Below are 17,342 nucleotides of genomic sequence, written 5' to 3'. Positions count from 1 at the left end.
GCTAATGGTTTATCAATTTTATTTATCTTCTCAAAGAACCAGCTTTTACTTTTATTGATCTTTGCTATTGTTTCCTTCATTTCTTTTTCATTTATTTCTGATCTGATCTTTATGATTTCTTTCCTTCTGCTAAATTTGGGGTTTTTTTGTTCTTCCTTCTCTAATTGCTTTAGGTGCAAAGTTAAGTTGTTTATTCGAGATGCTTCTTGTTTCTTAAGGTATGATTGTATTGCTATAAACTTCCCTCTTAGAATTGCTTTTGCTGTATCCCATAGGTTTTGGGTCGTCGTGTCTCCATTGTCATTTGTTTCTAAGTACTTTTTGATTTCCTCTTTGATTTCTTCAGTGATCACTTCGTTATTAAGTAGTGTATTGTGTAGCCTCCATGGGTTTGTATTTTTTACAGATCTTTTCCTGTAATTGATATCTAGTCTCATAGCGTTGTGGTCAGAAAAGATACTTGATACGATTTCAATTTTCTTAAATTTGCCAAGGCTAGATTTGTGACCCAAGATATGATCTATCCTGGAGAATGTTCCATGGGCACTTGAAAAAAATGTGTATTCTGTTGTTTTTTGGATGGAATGTCCTATAAATATCAAGTAAATCCATCTTGTATAATGTATCATTTAAAGCTTGTGTTTCTTTATTTATTTTCATTTTGGATGATCTGTCCATTGGTGACAGTGGGGTGTTAAAGTCCCCTACTATGATTGTGTTACTGTCGATTTCCCCTTTTATGGCTGTTAGTATTTGCTTTATGTATTGAGGTGCGCCTATGTTGGGTGCATAAATATTTACAATTGTTATATCTTCTTCATGGATCGATCCCTTGATCATTATGTAGTGTCCTTCTTTGTCTCTTGTAATAGTTTTTATTTTAAAGTCTATTTTGTCTGATATGAGAATTGCTACTCCAGCTTTCTTCTGATTTCCATTTGCATGGAATATCTTTTTCCATCCCCTCACTTTCAGCCTGTAAGTGTCCCTAGGTCTGAAGTGGGTCTCTTGTAGACAGCATATATATGGGTCCTGTTTTTGTATCCATTCAGCCAGTCTGTGTCTTTTGGTGGGAGCATTTAGTCCATTTACATTTAAGGTAATTATTGATAAGTGCGTTCCTATTACCATTTACTTAATTGTTTCGGGTTGTCCTTGTAGGTCTTTTCCTTCTCTTATGTTTCTTGCTTAGAGAGGTTCCTTTAGCATTTGTTGTAAAGCTGGTTTGGTGGTGCTGAACTCTCTCAGCTTTTGCTTGTCTGTAAAGGTTTTAATTTCTCCATCAAATCTGAGTGAGATCCTTGCTGGGTAGAGTAATCTTGGTTGTAGGTTTTTTTCCTTCATCACTTTAAATATGTCCTGCCACTCCCTTCTGGCTTGTAGAGTTTCTGCTGAAAGATCAGATGTTAGCCTTATGGGGATTCCCTTATGTGTTATTTGTTGTTTTTCCCTTGCTGCTTTTAATATGTTTTCTTTGTATTTAATTTTTGACAGTTTGATTATTAGGTGTCTCGGCGTGTTTATCCTTGGGTTTATCCTGTATGGGACTCTCTGTGCTTCCTGGACTTGGTTGACTATTTCCTTTCCTATATTAGGGAAGTTTTCAACTATAATCTCTTCAAATATTTTCTCAGTCCCTTTCTTTTTCTCTTCTTCTTCTGGGACCCCTATAATTCGAATGTTGGTGCATTTAATGTTGTCCCAGAGGTCTCTGAGACTGTCCTCAGTTCTTTTCATTCTTTTTTCTTTCTTCTGCTCTGCAGTAGTTATTTCCACTATTTTATCTTCCAGGTCACTTATCCGTCCTTCTGCCTCAGTTATTCTGCTACTGATCCCGTCTAGAGTATTTTTCATTTCATTTATTGTGTTGCTCATTGTTACTAGCTTCCTCTTTATTTCTTCTAGGTCCTTGTTAACTGTTTCTTGCAATTTGTCTATTCTATTTCCAAGATTTTGCATCATCTTCACCATCATTATTCTAAATTCTCTTTCAGGTAGACTGGCTATTACCTCTTCATTTGTTAGGTCTGGTGTGTTTTTATCTTGTTCCTTCATTTGCTGTGTGTTTTTCTGTCTTCTCATTTTGCTTATCTTACTGTGTTTGGGGTCTCCCTTTTGCAGGCTGCAGGTTCGTAGTTCTATCTATTTTTGGTGGCTGTCCCCAGTGGCTGAGGTTGGTTCAGTGGGTTGAGCAGGTTTCCTGGTCAGGGGGACCAGTGCCCCTGTTCTGGTGGATGAGGCTGGATCCCATCTCCCTGGTGGGCAGGTCCACGTCTGGTGGTGTGTATGGGGATGTCAGTAGCCTTACTGTGATTCTAGGCAGCCTCTCTGCTAATGGATGGGGCTGTAGACCTGTCTCGCTCTTTGTTGGGTATAGGGTGTTCAGCACTGTTCGTTGCTGGTCCTTGAGTGAAGCTGGGTCTTGGTGTTGAGATGGAGATCTCTGGGAGATTTTCGCCATTTGATATTACTTGGAGCTGGGAGGTCTCTTGTGGACCAGTGTCCTGAGGTTAGTTCTCCCACCTCAGAGACACAGCCTTGACACCTGGCTGGAGTGCCAAGAGCCTTTAATCCACACGGCTTTTGGGAGGTCTGAGGTCTTCTGCCAGCGTTCGGTGGGTGTTCTATAGGAGAAGTTCCACGTGTAGATGTATTTCTGATGTCTCTGTGAGGAGGAAGGTGATCCCCGCGTCTTACTCTTCCACCATCTTCCCCCATTTAAATTGGACTTAAAAAACCCCATGAAACTGTGGTCCCTGGGCTTACATATCAAAGGCTTTATTTACTGTTTCTATTTTTAGGTCCCAGCCCTTGAAACTTTACCTTTTCTAGTGAAGGTGTGAAGAGTTCAACCCTTTTGGGGTCCCAGTAGCGGCAGAGGGAATTCCTAACAAGATGGCCTTAAGTGATGTTTTCCCAACCAACCCTTTTTCTTTCTTTTAAAATAAATTGGCTTTTAATTGCACATGTAATATATAAATGTGTTCTCCTTGGAAAAACTTAAACACTGCAGATAGATCATAAATCTTTTATTTTCTCCAAATGATCCTTATTCCAGCCAACTTGCTAAATGTTCTAGTTCTAATCGTTGATTATTTGATTCTCTTGCTTTTTTAGAAAGACAGCATTTACAATAACAGGTTTGTCTCTTCCTTTTGAAATCTTATACTGCTTTTTCTTGTCACCTTGCATTGTCTAGAACGTTCAGAATAATGTTTTAAAAAGTAGTGGTAACAGCATGCATCTGATTCTTGGCTTGAAGGGACTTTTTCATCATTATATGTTATTTTCTGAGGATTACTTGATAAGGAATGTTTACTTCTAGTCCTAGCTTACAAAGAGTGTTTATTAGGAGTGTTGAGATTTGTGGTTTGCTTTTCTGCTTCCTTTCAGAAGATGTTTTTAATCAGTTAATATGATAAATTACCCATTAGTATATTTTCAGTTGTTGAACCACCTTTGATTTCTTGGATGAATGCTGTCTGGTCGCAATACCTGATTCTTTAAGCACTGTTGAATTTCATTTGCCAATATTTTAAAGCTTTTTTTCATCTGTTCAAAAATGAGATTGTTTTTCTTTTGCACTGTGTTAGCATAGCTCTGATACAAAAATCTAACTTTCTAAAATGAAAAATATATAGTCCTCAAACTTTCAAGCTGCTATATTCATAGAGTTTTCTTGTAATTTAAAAAGTCTTGTCAGTATCTGTACTTAAGGCCTCCTCTTCAGTTCTGCCATTTAATACTGCCCTAGGCTTTTTATTGTATTTGCCTTTCCAATGAGCCAGAAATTTAGTTTTGTCATTTTTAAAACCAGCATGATAATGCTATAAACTTTCTTAATTATTACTACTAAGGCAACTTTCCAAGTATTGGTACCTTTTTTCCCCCCAAGAGTTACTTAGGAGTGTGTTTAATTTCTAGGAGTACTGATTTTCAGTCACTTATGTATGATCTGCTGTTTCCCTTGTGTTAATTTTACTATTAAAATCTTCTTTCAGCCTTACCTGTGCTACTTGATTTAAGGAGGCTTAAAGTCTCCTGCTAAGATCCCACCTTGTAGTTCTACCAGTTTTTACTGCACATAGTGTGAAGTTCAGTGCATAAATAACCATGATGTTTCCTCCCTTGAAGTAGAAGTCTACCAGGCCTTGCCCCATGTCGTTTCATGAAATACAAAAAAAATCCAAAATACAATTAACATTTTATTAAAAAAAAAACAAAAAAAAACACTAACTCACCACTTGGGACACCAAGTGTTTATGACAAAGGAAATAAATGCCCTGGGATTAGAAAGACAATAAGACTCAAAAGACCTTTAGTTCTCAGGAACCAGTGTTAAAGAACTCTGATTCAGAACCCCCAGAAATGAGGCTGAGAGATGATAGGTGAAATGTTCCAACCTGTGTTAACCAATGCCATCAGAAGAGAAGAACGGGAAACACAAAGAAAGGCACTGCCAATTTTAAGAGAAGAGACCACCAGAAACAAAATTTGCCCTTTTTCTTGGAAAGGGCCTGGACATCGAGCACAACTTTAAAAAACAGGGACGAAGAGAACATTATATTAAATAACTCTTCTCTTAAAAATCGCCTCACCACAGGACCGAATCTGTAAACACAGGGTAATCTTGTTTCTATGGTAATGTAAAATGTCAGTTAAATCTCAAAAGACACTTTTCACTGTTCTAAATTACAGGATTTGAAACATTGTTTTTTCTATGTAATACAGCATCACTTAAAATTTTATTTAAAAGCAATTGGTTCTGGCCTGCTTCAGCCTGAAAAAAGTCCTTAATTTACCGGGAACAGTGCCTCAGCTTGGTCCCAAATGTTTTCCCCGTTACCATTTCTCAAAAAACCATAGATGGTTGTACACAGTTGAAGACAAGGACAGTTTAACCCCTGACACTGCTAAGAATCAGGAGATGACAGGAGTTTAGACCTTCTCAATCACCAAAGCCATGTGATCAGTGGGACAGCACCCTGCTACCTTAATTTCTCTTCCACCAAAGTCTCCACATCAGAATCTTTTCACTTAAAAAGCTTGATAAAGCAATTGCTGAAAACTTCCAGGAAGAAACACAGAATACCCCTAAATACAGCAATGTAATGTTTACAACCAATAGACTTAGATCTCCAAAAATGTCTTTTTTGTTGCTGTCGTATTATTTCCTTTGGCTCTGCAAAGGGACAGAGCCTCCTCTTAGCTGAAGTTTTCCATTCATAGAACCCCAGTCCTTCCTTTTTCTCGTAAACAGACTCACCCTTTTACAGAGTTGCTGCTTTAACGAAGACTGTAACGAAGCAGGATTGTCACCAAGGTCCATATTGACAGGAGTCTCTAGATGAAGTTGGTTTCCTAACTTGCTCCTTTCTTCTCCCATTCCTAGGGTACCATTCAAACACCAGCATCCCCCCCAAAAGAAGAAAGTTAGTTATCCTCTGTAGCCAACCTCCATATTCCTAGAAGAAGCTAGGAATAGAGATGCCAATTAAGTAAGGCTCAACCCCTGTGTGTCCCCCAGTGCTTGGAGCACGTGTTCAGAGACTTCTGAGGCCATGGAGCAGCAGAGAGGGAGGTGAGTGATGTCTGCCATGGCAGTGAGGTGGCAGTGGCTCATGTGCTTGCATGGATTTAATACTTAGTCATTGGTGCAGGTGCCTCAAAATATCTCCTGCAGGTAATAAGCAGGATAAAAATAAGGAGCAGAGTTTGCCAAAAACACAGGCAGCTCTAGGCTTGCTCTTTACTGTATAAATGAGTCAAGGATTCCTAACACTTTTTGTCTAGCCCCCAGGGAAAACCCCGGCAGTGGGCATCTGCTCCCTGTTTACACCTTCCTGAGCCCTTGCCACCAGCTGGCCGGATGGCTTTAAGCAAATCCGTCACCTGTCTGAATCTGCTTCCTTAGTTTTCACGGCAGAAGTCCTTCAGAGTCACTGAGGTGTTTTTTTAATTGGAAAAGTATCCAGCCCCAGCCTGTGTCTGAACTGCAGCTCTGCCCCGGACTCCATTGCTAATCACGTGATGGGCAGTGCAGGGGTTCACGCGCCCTCAGGCCAGCTCGTAAGGACCCTGAACAAAGCGCAAGCACCTTTCCGGCTGGTCAGTGCCAAAGACACGGCAAAGCCCCAGCCCCTGCCGAGAGCAGAGCCCTCACGCGAAGCAGGAAAGTGCCACCTGCATCAGAAGGGGGCCCCCACCATAGTAACAGTGCTGCTGTCCACCCGTGGCCCTGAAGGAGGCCGGGAATGACCGCTTACCTTGGCTTTCTGGAGGACGGTGCCTTTGCCCGTGACCATGACCGACAGAGGCCTGTTCTTGAGCGCAGTTGCGGAGTTGACTGGGGTGCAGTCCGGGGCAGGAGTCGGGGTGGCAGCTTTGGGCTGTGGTGACGGGAGAGAGGGAGGGCTGAGTTCAGGGCGGGGAGGGGTGACCCAGCCCCAGCCCCCAAGCCCAGTCCAGGAGGCCCTGCAAGCAGCTCAGAGGAACACGGCTCCCGAACTCACCCGGGGGCTCACGTTCTCCAGGTGGGTGGTGTCTACAGTCGTGCCCAGCGTCACGGGCCCGGCCTCGGCCTTCTTCAGGCTGTCCTTCACCTCCACGATGCTGAGCTCCAGGTCCACGCGCCTGCGCTCCTCCACCCGGCACTCCTCCTCGACCTCCTTCAGCTTCTCCTCCAGGCTGGCCGCCGCCCCCTTGTCTGCAGAGAGAAGCCAGTCGGCTGCAGGGAATAAACAGCCCTTCAGCCAGAAGCCCCACCAGTCGGGGGTGGGGTGGGGGTGGGGGCAGGAGTCGCACACGCTCTGCCGGAACAGGACCCCAAGTGGCCCCGGACCACAGGTGTGGCTCCAGCACTCAGGGCTGGGCTGGGCTTCTGGGTGGCCTCCCAGCCCAGGTCCTGTGTCCGCACTCCACAAAGGCCGGGGAGGCCCCAGAAGAAGAGCTCTGCCTTCACAAGAGGGCCCGAACCTGAGTCCTAAGTCCTTTCTGGTAGAGAGACTCTCAGTTGTTTGGATACCTGCTATTGTGACAGCGACCCCAGAGGGACAGAGCAGCTTTATTAATGACCCTTGGAGGATGGCCGGGCCGTTGCAGCCTGCCCCACACGGTTCCCTCCATCCTTCTGGCGCGGGCTGCTTCCCTGGGCCTAGTGGAGCAGTGGTCCTTAGCCCTGGCACCTTCTCAGCCCTGTTTTATGCTTCCCTCTTCACCCTGGAGTTCTCAGGTTGGTCCTATAGCACCAGGAAATGACAGCTTATGAGGGGGCAATCCTTGGAGCTTGCTGCTAGAGGAAAGGATGGTAGGTACCACATGTGTTCAATATAGAATCCTGAGCGTAAGCGCCTGCTAATGAGAAGGAGTGATGAAAGTGTTCTGAAATTGTCGTGATGGCTGCACAACTCTGAATGTACTGAAAACCACCTGTAAATGGGTTAGCATATGGTCTGTGAATTCTCTCTCGATAAAGATGTAATATTAAAAAACAAAAACAGAAAACCAGTGGGTCACTTTGTGCCCCCATGACCCTCCGCCACCAATCATGTTATAAGCTTCCCAGAGAGCCCAAACCTGTTTCTTAGTGTGAGTCTGCAGTTTAAATATTAAATGAGCCCAGAGTTACTCTCTGAAAATGAAGTCAAATGCTGCCGAAAGGTCTTGGGAGAGACAAGGTGCTAGGAAACGGCTGAAGAATCATATGAGGATGACGTGGAAAGTAATCTGCAAGGATTCAGATTTCTTTAAAATGAACACAAACGTAAGGTGCTTGTAAAGAAAAGACCCGGTGAGGCATTAGAGATGTGGTTAATGTGGAAACCATGGCCCGGGGCTCCCGTCAGCCAGCCCAGATGGCAGGAAAAGACCTTGGCATTGCATTAGAAGATGGGCCAAGAACTATTCATTTGTTTTAAGTGAGACTCAAACATTTCAGGTCTACACACAATTTTTAGAGACTTTCCTCCTTTGACCAGCTTTTCCAACTACGTCCTGGTACAGGACAGCGACCCTTCAGACAGGCTGGAGGGGAGGACCCTGCAGGGAGCATCCACCTGCACCAGAGGCTGACGGGCTGCAGCCCAGGTGCACAGATCCGGATTCTTCCCCGAGAAAGCCCAGGCCCCTCCGCGGGCCCTCTCTGCTGGCGGGCCCCTTACCTGTACACTTCAACAGGGTCTCCTTCAACTCCCGTTTCTCCCTCCGGAGCTGAGCCAGGTGCCCCCGGATTTCTACCTTCTTCTTCTCAAGTCTCTCCTTCTCCTCTGTGTACCGCCTCACCTCGGCTTCTGTCCTGTTCTTGCCAAGTTTGATCTCTATAGACCCAGAGAGGGGAACCCCCGGGTCAGCCAGGCTGGCCCCTGAGGGCTGTCCCACCCCACTCCACAGGCTCAGACGGAACCCAGGGCTTTGGGAGTACATTAGAGCTGGATGCCAGGCCAGCCTAGCACAGACAGAAAAGGAAATGGGGCCCACCCTTCCTTTGCTGTGTGACGTTGGGCAAGTCCTTCACCTCTCTGAGCCTCTGTTTCCTCATCTGAAAGGGAGGGGATTGGGCTAACTTCTCCAAGCCCTTTCCAAAACCTTCAACTCATATCTAGCACAGGCACCTGCGTTGGTTGCCTTCAACCTGTCTTTCACAGGTGGGCTGGCCCCGGCTGGGGCGACGGGCACAGTGTCAGGGCAGCTCGGTGGGAAGGAGATCTTCTGCTGTTCAGTCTGGATTTTGACTGCCGTGATTCCCAGGGAAGGCTCCTCAGGTTCCTGACTCTCCTGCTGCATCTGCTTTGGGAGAAAGCAAACAGGACCCAGCTGGCCGAGGCACCCCAGAAGGTAAGGCCAGCTCACCTGCTGGGGGACCCCTGTACCTGCAACTCGGGGTTCTCTGGAGACTTTACGAGGGGCTCATCGGGGGTGGGGTTCAGGTCTGCAGGGAGGGCCTTGGCCGGAGGGTCCGGCTGGGGCAGCGTGGGCGAGGGGGCCCGGGCCTGTGCACCGCCGGTGCCGTGCAGGAAGGACTTGACGGGCGTGAGGTCCAGGTATACGCGGTCGGGGTCAGGCTCACTCGGAGCATCTGTCGCAGGAGTAGCTTCCTCAGGGGCCTCCCCCTGCATAGGGAAGAGACAGGGGGCTTTCTCCACTGCCTCGACTCCCTGGGCTCTGGAGGGGGCCCTGCCGCAGGTCTCCTGTCCCCTTCCTTGTGCTGGAGTTCGCAGGGCCTCCTTCCCAGGGAGCCTCCTGCTGAGCTGGAGTTAGAAGGCCTGGGTCTGCTGTTCAAGAGCTGGGGGACCCAGGAGAGAGCACTTCATCTTCCCGACCTCACTTCCTCATCTGGAGAGAAGAGACTAGTAGTACCTCGCTATCAGGTGGCTGGGATTAAATGAGATAAGCCACAGAAGCCCTTAGCACAGAGGCTCATGCCCAGTGAAGGAAACCTGCTGTCAGGGTGAGTATTCCACCTCAGCTATGAGCCTCAAAGGCTAATGGTGTCTAGACAGCTACACATAAAAGAATAAGATAGGACATTTCCTCATACCATATACAAAAATAATCTCAAATGCATTAAAGACCTCAGTGTAAGACCTGAAACCATAAAACTCCTAGAAGAGAACATAAGCAGAGCACTCTTTGACATAAATCACAGCGACATTTTTTTGGATCCGTCCCCTAAGGCAAAAGAAATAAAAGGAAAAATAAACAAATGAGATCTAACTAAACTTACAAGCTCTTGCACAGCAAAGGAAACCACTGATGAAACGAAAAGACAGCCTATGGAATCAGAGGAAATATTTGCATATGATATGACCGACAAGGGGTTAATATCCAAAATATACAAATAGCTCATACGACTCAATATAAAAAAAAAATATCAGGCTTCCCTGGTGGCGCAGTGGTTGAGAGTCCTCTTGCCGATGCAGGGGACACGGGTTCGTGCCCCGGTCCGGGAAGACCCCACGTGCCGCGGAGTGGCGGGGCCCGTGAGCCATGGCCGCTGAGCCTGCGCGTCCGGAGCCTGTGCTCAGCAACGGGAGAGGCCACAACAGTGAGAGGCCCGCATAATGCAAAACAAATCAAAAAATGGGCAGAAGTCCTGAACAGACATTTTCCCGAAGAAGACCTACAGATGGCTCATAGGCGCATGAAAAAACCGCTCAATATCGCTAATTATTAGAGAAATGCGAATCAAAACCACCACAAGATACCACCTCACACCTGTCAGAATGGCTGTCTTCAAAAGCCTATAAATAACAGATGTTGGCGAGGATGTGGAGAAAAGGGAACCCTTGTGCACTGTCGGTGGGAATGTAAACTGGTGTGGCCACTATGGAAAATAGTACAGAGGTTCCTCAAAACAGTAAAATAGAACTACCATCTGATCCAGCAATTCCACTGCTTGTTATATATCCAGAAAAAGCAAAAGCACTAATTTGGAAAGCTATACACACCTCAGTGTTCATAGCAGCACTATTTACAGTAGCCAAGATATGGAAGCAACCCTAGTGTCCAACAGATGAATGGATAAAGAAGATGTATGTATGTATTATATATGTGTGCGTGTATATGCACATGCACACACACACAGGGAATATTACTCAACCATAAAAAAGGATAGAATTCTGCTATTTGCAGCAATATGGATGAACCTAGAGAATATTATGCTTAGTGAAATAAGTCAGAGAAAGACAAATACTGTATGATACCACTTGTATGTGGAATCTAAAAAATAATATAAACAAATGAATATAGCAAAACAAACAGATTCACAGATATAGAGAACTAGTGGCTACCAGTGGGGAGAGGATAGGTGGGAAGGGCAAGATAGGGGTATGGGATTAAGAGATACAAACTGCTATGTATAAAAGAGATACAGAACTGCTATGTTGATAAGCAACACGGATATATTGTACAGCACAGGAAATTACAGCCATTATTTTGTAATAACTTTTGTGTGTGTGTGTGTGTGTGTGTGTGGTACGCGGGCCTCTCACTGCCGTGGCCTCTCCCGTTGCGGAGCACAGGCTCCGGACGTACAGGCTCAGCGGCCATGGCTCACGGGCCTAGCCTCTCCGCGGCATGTGGGATCTTCCCGGACCGGGGCACGAACCCGTGTCCCCTGCATCGGCAGGCGGACTCTCAACCACTGCGCCACCAGGGAAGCCCTGTGATAACTTTTAATGGCATATAATCTATAAAAATACTGACTCACTGTGCTGTAAACCTGAAACTAATATGCAAATCAGCTATACTTCAATTTTTTAAAAAGGCTAATGGTGTTGCTGCTCCCTATCCCACCGCCACACCCCACACCCCTGGCACTGACCAGGGTGGTTCACCAGCTGTTTTATCTAGACAAGTCCCCAAGCCAGGCAGATGGCACCGCTACAAAATACGACCTCGTTGCGCCTCAGTTTCTGCACTGATAGCCCTGAGGGTGACCTGGAGTCCATCCCTCTTAGGGCCCATCTAACGATCTCTGGCGTCGAGGCATTGAGATTTGGCAGGAAGAGGATAGGCAGCCCCAGGCTGCAGCCCAGCCGGCGTCCTCACCACAGCCGTCAGCTCCGACACCTCCACGTCATCATACAGCAGCTCCTGGTGATCCTGGCTGGGCAGGCCGTCAATGTAAGTGTTCGGCTCTGAGAACTTTCTCTGCATCAGTCTGGAAGACACAGCGAAAGAGGATTAAGGACAGGGTGGTAAAAGCCACCAGTCTCAAAGGATTCATAACAATGAGAGGTGCAGAGAAATCTGTGGGCTGTGCAGGAGGCCTGGGGACTAGCTGTGACCTCATTTTAAAACAAATTCATTTATTTAGGGGTATCCCCTCCCTCTCTCCCCAGGGCCTTCTTACTAGAACTCCTGGTTCCAAACTTCCCGAAAAAAAAACTTCCCTCGCCCGGTACCCCTCCCTCTTGGAATCCTTTTGCCATCTTCTCGCCCTGATTTCTCCTTTTCAGGATATCCTTCCAACAACAACAAAATCCTTTCTCGCTTCATCTTCACAAGACACTTGGCCAGCACAGACCAGATGCCTTCCCCCATTTTGGCTCAGCCGGCTTCTACCTATGCTACTTCTACCCCCCGACCCAGGACCACTTCTCCCCAAGTCCCAGTTTGCTCATCTAGGAAGCAGAAGTACCACCCCTGCCCTGCTTATTCTGGGGTGTGCTGGGACCCAACGATGGAGCCATGGGAAAGCGCTGCCTTCACAGTAAGGAAAGCAGAAGGGCAGGAAAGGCGCCAACTCTGCCTTCAAGAGCTGGATAGCGTCTTATGAGAGCCGGGGATGCTGTGGCTGCCCCCAGGCCAGAGGCCTGGCTCAGCTCTTTGCTGGGCCTCCTGCAGGGCTGCTCCCTGGCCCTGGCCTGCCTGCTGCTGGGTAGAACAGGGCCCACCCTGAGTTCCCAGCTGCCACCCTACTCGACTGACCACTAGAGGCCAGCCTGGGCCTCAGTCTAGAAGCATGGCTGGGAGTGGGAGGGTGCAAAGCAGGAGGCCCCTTAATACTCACAGCAGAGAGGTTTTGGCGGCGCTTACGATACAGGAAACCCTATCGGCATCAACATAGTCGTAAGTGAATTCTTCTGGGTCTGTCTTGGAGCCCGACTCAGAGAGCAGGAGGCCTAGCCAATGGCCCATTTCCTCGGAAGACTTGGCCTGGGAGGAGGCCGAGAGGGACATGAGCAGGGCTGGAGTGTGCTGCCTGGTGCCCCACCCCTGCCCTGATGCCCACCCCGGGCGAGGCCTCTGAGAGCCCTGGGGCCATGCTTTTCATTTTCACTAGCATATCCCATCCCCCAGGGACCCCAAATGATTTTTCCTGCTACTGGTGACACCCTGGTGCCACCTCAATGATGCTGTGGACATTTGTCCCAAGTATCCCATGTGACGTTTATAAACATGTATTTCTGGAAGGCTAAGGGACTGGGAGAGGACTATTAAAATGTCTGTATTTTAGGTCGACACCTCTATTTGATGAACGATCACATTTCAGTTTACAACCCTAATCCATTTACACAAGACTACCTGGATCCCTAAGAAATAACAAAATTCAAATTTATTTTTGTTTATGGTTTCAATAGTCAAGATGTCTTATACACGTTACACCACCAGGTCAGCTGGCTCCGACAAATTGTGAACTAAATTCCAGTGAAGTTGATGCCTGATTTTCTCCAGGGGACAATGCATTCTAATCAAATATGTATTACATTGAGTATTTCTTTTAAAATGTCAACAGGGTTTCTGGGCTTCATAATGAGAAAGAACTGGAAATTCTGTAAATACTACAGGTTTACTTTCATGAAGAAAAAGAGTCACCATGGGCTTCCCTGGTGGCGCAGTGGTTGAGAGTCCGCCTGCCGATGCAGGGCACACGGGTTCGTGCCCCGGTCCGGGAGGATCCCACATGCCGCGGAGCGGCTGGGCCCGTGAGCCATGGCCGCTGCGCCTGCGCGTCTGGAGCCTGTGCTCCGCGACGGGAGAGGCCACGACAGTGAGAGGCCCGCGTACCGCAAAAAAACCAGTCACCGTGCTGTCATTACACAACACAGCTCTGCCACCTTATTGCTCTTTTCTCGCAATCAGAGGGGCAGCTAAAAGTGCAATTTGACATTTAGCTGGTTTCCTTTCCCCACTCATTTTCAAGTGGATTTCTCAATACAGCTTTTCACGGGCTGCCTCTAGTTCCTGCTACCACCCTCCCTGCCCTGGGCGATGGTAACAGCTTCCTGAAGGGTCTCATTTTATCCCTTCCTGTCTTTCCTCCATCCCCCACCCAGCAGCTGGAGGAAGAATCTTGGAGTCCAAATCTGAACACGCCATCCTCCTTTGAAACACTTTAGGGTCTCCCACCGCTCTTAGGATCAGCCCCCGCTTCCCTCCCCACCCTGTCCCACGGGCTCTCCCTACACCAGCCCCCATCCGCCCAGCACGCAAACTTTCCTACCTATTCATAGCGCCTGCCCCACTGCTGAGTGATTACTAAGTAATCAGTTGGGCAACCACTGAATAATCTCTCACTCTCGTACTAGCACGTAAGTTCCACGACAGGGAGTCTGTCTTGTTCACCCTGTCACTGTGCTGAATAGGTATCTGTCAACAGGATGGATGGATGCAGGAATGAAGACGAGCTTGTCCCTGGGAAGCAATTGGGATGTGGATCTTTTAGCCACCAGAGGGCAGTATTGGAGCAAAATCTGGATGAGGACCCCTGGATACAGGACTAGGTGAACAGGGGTGAACTGGGGTGTGTGCTTAAGTGCCTGTAAAGCCCTCTGGCTCAGGCCTGCCCGGCTCATTGCAAGGCATTAGGTCACCTCTTATTTTTGTAAATGTAACGTAACATCGAACAGAGAATGGGGAGTGGGAATAATGTAACTGTGTCACAAACCTTATTATTCTCCCCCAACAGTCAGCATTTTTATGTACTGACCCCCATCTGGTGATACACAAACGAGATCACAAACTCGCCTTGAGTCCCCGGAAAGTTCTTCCAGCAGCTCAGGGAGTTATAAATACTCCTCCTGCCCTAAGTGCAGGAAATAGCTCACTGCCCCGTTCCTATAACACAACCACCCTGAGGTCAGAAAGGGAATGGAAATTTTTTTTAAATGCAAACAATCTCAGGCAAAGGAAGTAAAAATAAAGGGTGGCTAAGTTGACTCTCCCATTGTAGGACTGCGGTCCTCAGGACCTGCGGCAGACAGCCGTGACCACGATCTCTGCCCTGGCCGTGCCTCTCCAAACGCCCACCCAGCCAAAGGGCCAGCGGTACCTCGAGCTTGGCCAGGCCCTCGCCATCGTGGAGGATGCGGAAGGAGTAGAGGTGGTCAGGGCTCGGGTCCGGCACCACCTCACAGCCCACCAGGCTGAGGGGCTGCTGGGCCGCCTTGCTGCGGTTCCGGTCCTGGTAGAAGTACAGGTGACTGTCCCTGACGGAGCACCAGCGCGACTTCCACTGGCCGTTCACCAGCACGTTCAGGTAACCTGCGGGGGGGGGGGGGGGGGGGGGTTGGAACGCGGCTTCAGGGCGGGTGGGTGGCTGAGGGCCGCCCTTGCCCCCGGACCCCTGGAGAGGCTCCAGATCTCAGCTCCAAGGCTTGCCATGCTTTGCCCAAGAGACTTTCTTGCCTCGTAGCCTCGTAGCCTCGTAGAGGCTGTGAATTCTCCTTTGTGTTAGCTGTTAGATCCTTTGAAGATGGGCACCGCCATGCTACTGGGTTTTGCAAAAGGCCTGTCCGGAGGAAAGTGAGTCGTGCCTTGGCCTAGACCAGGCAGTGTGTGTGTGTCTGTGTGCGCGTGCGTGCGTGTGTATGCGTGCATGTCTGTGTGCACGTGTGTGCGCGCATGCATGTCTGCGCAGGTCTGTGTGCACGCGTGCATGTGCATGTGTACGCGCGTTTGTGTATGTGTACGCGTGTGTGTGCGAGTATGTGTGCGCACGCGTATGTGTGCATGTGTGCGTGTGCGCACGTCTGTGTGCGCCTGCATGTACGCGTTTGTGTATGTGTACGTGTCTGCGTGTGCATCTGTGTGTGCGTGTGTCTGTGCGTGTGTGTGTGTGTGCAGGACCGAGGCTGGCACCCCCACCCTGGCCTCCTTGTCTCCCGGCTCCACGCCCCTGCCCTGCAGCAGCCCTTCCCCCGCCCCTGCCGGCCCAGGCCACCTGCAGGAAGCTCGCCCCAGCCAGGGTGTCCTGGCCGCAGGTGCCATCCCCTCACCTCCACAGCCTTAGTTCCCTCAGCTCCCCTGACACCTTGCCATCCCCGGTCGCTGGGTCTCAGCCTGCAAAGGCCTCCTCCCCTCGGCCAGCTCCTCCACGTCCTCCCAGAGGTGACTGGCCCTCCTGGGTCCTACCCTCCCTGCTCTGTTGGCCTTCAGAACACTTGAGTCCTGGAACAGCGACATGCTCTGCTTCCATGTCAGCCTCCCAACTGAACACAGAGCTTGTCAAGGGCAGGAACTTGCCACGTTCATCTCCAGCACCTGGGTCTGTGCCCCTTGGCCCCTCCACCAGAGAGCCCTTCTTTCTCCGCCGGCGCACAGGGGCTGCCAGTGCTGGGGTGAACCATCACGTAGGCCTTTCTTGTTTTTAAATGGTTGCATGTGTTGGGTTCAGCTTCCTCCCCAACTTAGATGAATATTTACAGAGCTGACACCGTGTGCCAAGCACAGCCTTGTCCCTGGGGCTGGAAAGATCAGTAAACATCCAGTCTTCAGGCCCCTCTGCCTGCCCCACACACCATGGGTTGACATCTCTGTGCTGCTCACCTTCCCACAGGCATTGGCTTACAAAGCGGATGCCTTCTCCATTCTACGGGGCCAGCAGCTGCTCTGAACCTTAGCCAGGAAGAACTAGGCCCATGCAACAGGGTCAAAGTACACGGCCACCTTCGCACCCAGTCCAGTGCTGGACACTCAGTGGGGATCGTGAATTTCTTAGGGCCACGAGACCATCACATCAGAGTAGCAAAGTGGAAGAATGTGAGCCCAGGACCTAGGAACTCTGGCTCATTCAGGCAGGCGCCCCACTCGCCCATCACAATTCTCTGGACCAAAGAGAGGCGGGGAGCTCAGACACTGAGTCCTGGGAAGGAGAGTATCTATGTTCTCTCTGGCCCTTCCCCAACCACAGGGGACAGACGCATGCTTCCCTGCTGAGTAACTGCCAGCAAGAACCCAGCCACATCTCCCAAAGTGACTCACTGGGACCAGGATCCCAGGCCCAACACCATGCCCTCTGAGGCCACAGGGGCTGGCAGAGCTGGGCCGTTACCTGGCACCCTGGCCAGAGAACCAGGAGGCTCCAAAGGTAGGGCCCTGTCTGCTGCTGCCTTCCTGTCCCTCCAGCTCACCCTGCCAGCCGCAAAACACAGAGCTGAACTGGGACTCAGGAAAAGAGCCCAGGGCTGGCACACGGGTTCCATGAGGAGGAGGAAAAGGCCCAAAGATGGACAGTAGTGGCCTTCAGGCTCCAGGGGGTAAGTATAGCAATGAGCTTTGAGTTGGAAGCCAGGATGTTTTCTGAGAAAGGTCTCTCTCTCCTGTCATCAGTTCCCTCAAGGCCGAGTAAGGACAGCCAAGAGGACCTGGAGGGCCTCCCAGCACCCACACGTTCCCTCTGTACCAGCAACACGGGCTTTTGTCATCCCCTTAACGGGTCTTAGCAGCGCCCTCAGAGTCTCTGCTCCTGCCCGCGGGGGCCATCCCAGCCTGTTGAGCTCCCGCCCGGCCTTGGCGGCTCAGGTCCAGGAAGCCATCCATCTCTGTCTACAGAGTAAGAACGGTTCTTTCTGTCCCCGAGTCCTTGTAGCTACTAAGACAGCACAGTGTGTGGTTACGGG

At 49.1% G+C, this 17,342-nt stretch overlaps 1 protein-coding gene across 10 annotated transcripts in view; it reads right to left on the bottom strand.

Annotated features, from left to right (window-relative positions):
• Positions 1-4,186: 4,186 nt before the first annotated feature.
• The window catches only part of AFAP1L2 (actin filament associated protein 1 like 2), a 100,072-nt gene continuing 86,916 nt past the window's right edge, over positions 4,187-17,342 (bottom strand). For 3 of the 10 annotated variants that reach the window (XM_067024586.1, XM_067024582.1, XM_067024588.1), the window contains 9 exons: positions 14,774-14,985; positions 12,512-12,657; positions 11,548-11,659; positions 8,868-9,107; positions 8,610-8,784; positions 8,160-8,315; positions 6,513-6,727; positions 6,267-6,389; positions 4,190-5,388 (listed from right to left, as the gene is read on the bottom strand). In XM_067024586.1, coding sequence (XP_066880687.1) covers positions 5,362-5,388; positions 6,267-6,389; positions 6,513-6,727; positions 8,160-8,315; positions 8,610-8,784; positions 8,868-9,107; positions 11,548-11,659; positions 12,512-12,657; positions 14,774-14,985 — 1,406 coding nt within the window. In that variant the 3' untranslated portion in view covers positions 4,190-5,361. Of the gene's footprint in view, positions 5,389-6,266; positions 6,390-6,512; positions 6,728-8,159; positions 8,316-8,609; positions 8,785-8,867; positions 9,108-11,547; positions 11,660-12,511; positions 12,658-14,773; positions 14,986-17,342 lie in introns of all 10 variants that reach the window. The other 7 variants (XM_067024587.1, XM_067024583.1, XM_059054364.2 and 4 more) reach the window with 4 other exon arrangements.

The sequence above is a fragment of the Kogia breviceps genome, chromosome 2 (genome assembly GCF_026419965.1).
Source record: "Kogia breviceps isolate mKogBre1 chromosome 2, mKogBre1 haplotype 1, whole genome shotgun sequence".
NCBI lineage: Eukaryota > Metazoa > Chordata > Mammalia > Artiodactyla > Physeteridae > Kogia > Kogia breviceps.
This window is presented reverse-complemented; position numbering and strand designations above follow the sequence as displayed.